Here is a 7,256-nt window from a genome sequence, read left to right on the forward strand (position 1 = left end):
TTTCAAATTCCTGCTAACCTACAACAGTCTACCAGTCAGTTCTTACCTAAGTGAATTTCATGAATGTGAAAGTTTTTAAGGATTGGACAGAACTTTTTATCCTATACACTTACTTGTAATACAAGCAGACAACCAGAAAAGGCAAGCTATTTTATTTATATAGTGGCATCATAAAAACAATAGTTTGTCATATAAGTCTTCTGATATTCTAGGGTGTGAATCTCTAAATCAATGCAAAATACTGTATTTCATATTTTGTGTGTGATTTAGAAAAAATAATTGTATAATAACATTTGCAAGTAAGGACATAAAAAGAGTATTTATTAAAAAATAAATTTTTCTCAAAAGCCCAAGACTGTAGATAAAATCATATAGCTGATATTTGCCTTCATTAGCTTGTATTTTATTTTAAAGAGTGCTTGTGATATTGCAATTGGTAATAAGAAGTGTATATTTGGGGCACCTGGGTGGCTCAGGGGGTTAAAGCCTCTGCCTTTGGCTCAGGTCATGATCTCAGGGTCCTGGGATCAAGCCCTGCATCCAGCTCTCTGCTCAGTAGGGAGCCTGCTCCCTCTTCTCTCGCTGCCTACTTGTGATTTCTGTCTTTCAAATAAATAAATCAAATCTTTGAAAAAAAAAAAAAAGAAAAGAAAAGAAATGTATATTTCTTCACCCAATCTCTGGCACAGAGCTCAAAAAATCCTTGGAATCTGGAAAGGGTAAGAGCAAAAAAAAAAGATGTCTTTTATTATGTTAATGAGGTAATTTGGAAAATACCACAGGATGGGGGCTGTTGCTAGGGGAACGGAACATGAATAGGTGGGTGGAAGTTTCAGTTCTACACCCTGATTTCTGGGGATGAGAGGGGTTGGAGGTTAAATCAGTTATCAATGGCCAGTGATTTAATTAATCTTGCTGTGTAATAAAGCCTCCATAAATTCCCAGAAAGAATGGGTTTAGAAAGCTTCCACATTGGTGAACCAGAACACTTCCAAATGCCACTGTCCCAGGTCCCAAACTCCATGAGGACAGAAGCTCTGTTCTTTGGGACCTTCCTCTGTGTATCTCTTCATGTGGCTGTTGGTTTGTATCCTTTGGCATTCTTTGTAACACACCAGTAATCTAGTGACTAAACTGTTTATCTGAGTTCTGAGGGCTTCCTTAGCAAAGTATCAAGCCCATGAATGGGATCACTGGAACCTCTACTTTGGACTCAGTTGATCAGAAACACCAGTAACAACCTAGTCTTGGGTTGAATTGTACGACTTCTTGGTGGTGGGAATTTCTTGCCACTAACATCAGCAGAATTACGCTAACAAGGAAGGCTTCTCAAAGGCTGCAAAGAGCTGCCTGAGCAATGTCAGAAACTCTAAGTCTGACCACCAGTATGTAATGTTCTGGCTGAAAACTACATAAAAAATGTAATTTGTTGGGGCGCCTGGGTGGCTCAGTGGGTTAAAGCCTCTGCCTTCAGCTCAGGTCATGATCTCAGGGTCCTGGGATCGAGTCCCACATCGGGCTCTCTGCTTGGCAGGGAGCCTGCTTCCTCCTCTCTCTGCCTTCCTCTCTGCTTACTTCTGATCTGTCTCTGTCAAAGGAATAAATAAAATCTTTAAAAAAAATGTAATTTGTTATACATAAAAAATGTAATTTTTATGTGAAAAATGTGAAAAAAAGAGGTGGGAAAACCACGCACACACACACACACACACACTGAAATTTGGGTCAGAGTCATTCCATTTCAGCGTTTCAAAAAGCTTGTTATTTGTTCCATGTTTCTTGTTTTTCTAGGTTTACTTTCCGAAGAGAGAGGGTGGTTGTCCTCTCAGTACTTTCAAGATTGTTACAGGAGCCTAAAGATTTCCATTTCAGATGTTTCATTTCTAGTTCTGTGTGTAAGATCACTAAAAGAGCAACTTTCTAGTAAAATCCAAAACCCTCCCTCTTTTTAAGCATCCTCTTCCTCTTTATTCAAGATTTAAAAGCAAAAAATGATAAGAACACATGCTGAAAACTTATCATTTACAAAAATTCCATTGAATACACTAAAAAATCATACTATGCAAGCTAACACGTTCTTACTGGCTTAGTACGCAGTGATTTGATAGCTTTCCTTCATTTAATAATGTCAGCTTTTACTATTAACAAACAAAAATAAATCTGAGGAAAATATATTTGCATGAAATTGAATGAAGTAAAATTTTTCTGTATTTTTGAATTCTAATACCGTTAAGGTCAGGGGTTGCCATCTGCATTCCTCGAAGCCCATGAATCAGTTGAAGAAATATTCAGGTGATATTTTTTGTTAGTTTGTAAATGATAGGCCAGCCATATTAAACTGCTTAACAAAAATCTCTATAAACAGGAAAAAAATTGACACCTGGGGGCTCAGTCAGTCAGGATTCTGAATTCTGTTCAGGTCATGATCCTGGGATCAAGCCAGCAGGGAGTCTCCTTCTCCTCCACCTTCCTGCTCAGGCTTTCTCTCACTATCTCAGTCTCTCTCAAATAAATAAATAAAATACCAAAAAAATAATAAATAGGAAAAAACAGTTTCATATATTCCTGTAATAAAATTGTACAAATTTATAATCGTAAAATGATTGTATTTACAGATAGACTTTGGAGTGTATATGATATGGATATGAATTGTTTTAAAATATTTATAACAATTAATCAGGAGAAATAAGAAGCTACTGCCATAAAATTATTTCCAACAATGTAACAGTTGTCATAATTCTATTATTAACAATGCATATTGTCAGTATATATACAGAAGATATGCATAACTCATTTTACTGTATTTCACTTGATTGCACTTCACAGATTCTGCTTTTTTTTTTTTTTTTTTTTTTTTTTTTACAAATCAAAGGTTTGTGGCAATCCTGCATCAAGCAAGTGTATTGGCACCATTTTTTTTCCATTATTATTATATTTGAACTACTGCAATCTCATAATAAAACTTGAATGGATGTAAAGCAGATAGAACAGGGAAATGCTGGGGAACTAGAGGAGGAGGAAGGGCTGAGAACAAGGTGTCAGGTCAGCATTTCCCTGTTCTACCTACTTCATTCTAGAAAGTCAGGATTTCCCTGCTCTACCAGCCTCATTCTAGAACTCCCCCAGTCTCCAGTATCAGATGGAGTTGTCTCCTCTAGATGAACAGAGAAAGTGGTTCTCTTGAGATGGACACTTCTCTTGGTAAAGATGCTGTGAAGATTGTTGAAAAGACAATAATGGATTTAAAATAGTACGTAAACGAAGTTGATAAAGCAGTGCAGGGTTTGAGAGGACTGATGCAAATTTTAAAGTAGTTCTAAATGGGAAAAATGCTATCAAAAAGAATTTCATGCTGCAGAGAAATTCATTTGTGAAAGGAAGAGTCCATCAATGCAAACAATTTTATTGTCTTATTTTAAGAGATTCTCTCAGCCCCCCCAACCTTGAGAAACCACTGCCCCATCTGTCAGCAGCCAACAACATGGAGGTGCTACCGTCCACCAGCAAAAGGATTATGACTTTTGGAAGCTCAGAGCTCTATCAGATGATGGTTAGCATTTTTATCAATAAAGAATTTTTTATTTTTATTTATTTTTTAAAGATTTTATTTATTTTTTTGACAGAGATAGAGAGTGAGAGTGTATAAGCAGAGGGAACACGAGATGGAGAGGGAGAAACAGGCTCTCTCCTGAGCAGGGAGTCCAATGTGGGGCTCCATCCCAGGACTCTGGTATCATGACCGGAGCTGAAGATAGTCGCTTATCTGACTGAGCCACCCAAGTGCCCCAATAACGTACCTTTTACAATTAAGTTATGTACATGGTTTTTTAGACATAATGTTTCATCACAAACTTAACACAGTACGGTATAGTGTGAACACAACTTTTATAGGCACTGGGAAATTCCTGAATTCATTTCAAGCACTTTAGTGTGATACCGGCTTTATTGTGGTAATGGAACTTAATCTGCAATATTTCCAAGGTATGCCTGTTGAGTATATTGAGTATTGTCCTGATTCATGTAACTATCCTAAAGCTGCCGACCACAATGATTAGGCAAATAAAAGGAATAAGGTACAACTCAGAAATGTCTACCAACCCCATAAAAAGAAACTTCATGAAGCAACTTTATATAGATTGTCATTGAAAGAGCTGCTGGAAACCAGAGGTGTCAACAGAAACCAAGTGGGGAATATGGACATATATTTTCATCTGGCAGCCATAAGACAGTTCCCTCCTTCCCCTGCTAGAGCATTGTCAGAGAAAGTCAATTAAACAGGAATTATAATAAAAAAATCCAGTGTCTTATGTAAAAATGCTCAAGTTTCAGATGTTAGAGACACCAGACACAAAGGTACAAATATTGTATAAGGACACTTATATGACATGCCTGGATGGGTGAAGTCATAGGGGCAAGAAAGAAATTGTTGTTCTTGAGGCTGGGGTTTGGAAGTATTGACAGGAAGTGAAAGCTAACCACTAATAAGCACAAGTCCTCTTTCTGGAATAATGAAATGTCAAACTGATCGTGCCGTTGGTTGTATAACTCTGTGAATACACCATAATCACTGAATTATTTAATAGGTACTAAATTCCTTTTTTTTCTTTTAAGATTTTATTTAGTTTCTTGAGAGAGAGAGAGAGAACACATGAGCCTGGGTTTGGGGAAGCAGAGGGAGAAGCAGACTCCCTGAAGAGTAGGAGCCCAATGTGGGACTCAATCCCAGGACACTGGGATCATGACCTGAGCCAAAGGCAGCTGCTTAATCAACTGAGCCACCCAGGAGCCCCAATAGGTATTAAATTCTTGCTTTCCTTCTTCGTGGCTGCTGCAGCTATGAAGGTCGAGCTGTGCAGTTTCAGTGGGTACAAGATTTACCCCGGACATGGCAGGCGCTACGCCAGGACCGACGGGAAGGTTTTCCAGTTTCTTAACGCAAAATGCGAGTCCGCATTCCTTTCCAAGAGGAATCCTCGACAGATAAACTGGACTGTCCTCTACAGAAGAAAGCACAAAAAGGGACAATCGGAAGAAATTCAAAAGAAAAGAACCCGCCGTGCCGTCAAATTCCAGAGGGCCATCACTGGTGCATCTCTTGCTGACATAATGGCCAAGAGGAATCAGAAACCTGAAGTTAGGAAGGCACAACGAGAACAGGCCATCAGGGCTGCCAAGGAAGCAAAAAAGGCTAAGCAAGCATCTAAAAAGACAGCAATGGCTGCTGCTAAGGCTCCCACGAAGGCAGCACCTAAGCAAAAGATCGTGAAGCCTGTGAAGGTTTCTGCACCCCGAGTTGGTGGAAAACGCTGAGTTGGTGGATCAGATTTTTAAATAAACATCTGACTATAACTATAAAAAAAATAAAAAATAAAAAATAAAATAAATTCTTTATGGCTGGGGCGCCTGGGTGGCTCAGTGGGTGAAACCTCTGCCTTCGGCTTAGGTCATGATCTCAGGGTCCTGGGATCGAGTCCTGCATTGGGCTCTCTGTTCAGCAGGGAGCCTGCTTCCCCCTCCCCTCTCTCTGCCTACATCTCTGCCTACTTGTGATCTCTGTCTGTCAAATAAATAAAAAAAATCTTAAAAAAAATTATGGCTAGACAAAACATGTCAAATTTTCTGACTTTGTAAAAAATAAAACCTTGAAAGATATCTTTTTATTGTTCTATTTCTAAATCACTTTTTAAAAAATAAGTCTAAAAAATGTGGTAGAATGAAAAAAATAAAATAAAAATAAGTCTATAATTTTTATGGAATCAATGTGCACTGTCATGGCTGAGGAAGAATTCTAGGAAGGGGTAGATTTTTAAAATGCCAACATTTTCTATGTAAGGATAAAAACTGTATTTTTCCTTTGCCTACTCTATGGTTGATTGAATTCTATTATTCTGAGTTATAAACCAGTATATTGAGCTATGAATTATATTAATTAGATTTCTCTGCCCATCATGTAAGTTTGTTGGAATTTAAAGAATATCATGCAAAATACTTTAATCCTTATGATCAAGGAGATAATAAAGGTAAGATTGACTGTAAATAAAATAAGAACTTCTGTTCAGATATGACACAGGAAAGAATGGGAAGGCATGCCCACACTGTTCTAGATGTGTCACTCACACATACTACTGATTTGAGTAGAGTTTCTCCTGTAACATGACTTCTGAGGCTTCTCTACCTCCCTGCATCCTATCCAGCTCTCTAGTGGTTCCTCTTTCTCCAGGGAATTCTGAGATAAACATGGTGCCCGTTGTCATTTCCTAGATCCTTCTTCTTTCCCAATGGTGCGCTTCTCCAATTAATAAATCATGTGCAGATGTAGTTAAACACTTGGGAGTATTATGATTATTGTGGCTCATCAATTATTTAATGAATCACATATCATTCCTTCTTCTAAATAAAATAACATTTAACTTTCATACTCAAGCTTCTCAACTAGTAATCTCTCTCTCATATTTTCAGGAGCTCTTTCATTGACAACCTGTATAGGCTGATTAATAAAGTTTTTTTTTTTTCATTAGAGTGATAGAACTATAGCTTATTCTTTGTATCTGTATAATCACTGTGGTAGGCAGGCTTTGAAAGCTTACATGAATCAGGGCAATCGTCAATATATTGTACTTCTTTGGGGAGGTGTTTTTCACATCTTAGTCTATATGAAGAGTATGCTCTAAAATACATATTGGCCAACCTTCCCAACTGCATGTGATGGTCTGCCTGTCTCCACTGTATCATTTAGGAATGTTTTCCCTATACATGTAATGGACCACTCCACAAATACTGGCTGAATATAGAGAGTTTCATTTAAAAGTAAGTGATGGGGGGCGCCTGGGTGACTCAGTTGTTAACTATCTGCCTTCAGCTTCTTCAGTCCTGGGATCAAGCCCTGCATTGGACTCCTTGCTCTGTGGGAGGCCTGCTTCTCCTTCTCCCACTCCCCCCTCTTGTGTTCCCTCTCTCACTGTGTCTCTCTCTGTCAAATGAATAAATAAAATCTTTAAAAAAATAAAAATAAGTGACAGACTGTTGAGATTCATGGCTTTCACTAGCTCCATAGCACAACAGTATCAGAGCCAATATATTCTTTTGTCCTAAGTTGATTTCCCAAAGGACTGAAGCTCAGATAAAATTTCTGCAAAGCCTAAGGAGCAGAAGATTGTAGAGAACAAATATTTCCCTACAGGCTTCTCTTTCATTTGGGAAGGAATATCTGTCTCTCATACTGTCCCTAGTAGAATTCCCATGACAAATCGTCAATG

At 38.1% G+C, this 7,256-nt stretch overlaps 1 protein-coding gene across 1 annotated transcript; it reads left to right on the plus strand.

Annotated features, from left to right (window-relative positions):
- The first annotated feature begins 4,809 nt into the window (after positions 1–4,809).
- Positions 4,810–5,349, plus strand: LOC132021304 (large ribosomal subunit protein eL24). Its single transcript, XM_059405487.1, has one exon. It carries the CDS (start codon positions 4,837–4,839, stop codon positions 5,308–5,310), a length of 474 nt encoding a protein of 157 aa, XP_059261470.1. The 5' UTR covers positions 4,810–4,836; the 3' UTR covers positions 5,311–5,349.
- The last annotated feature ends 1,907 nt before the right edge of the window (positions 5,350–7,256 follow it).

This window comes from Mustela nigripes, chromosome 1, assembly GCF_022355385.1.
Source record: "Mustela nigripes isolate SB6536 chromosome 1, MUSNIG.SB6536, whole genome shotgun sequence".
NCBI lineage: Eukaryota > Metazoa > Chordata > Mammalia > Carnivora > Mustelidae > Mustela > Mustela nigripes.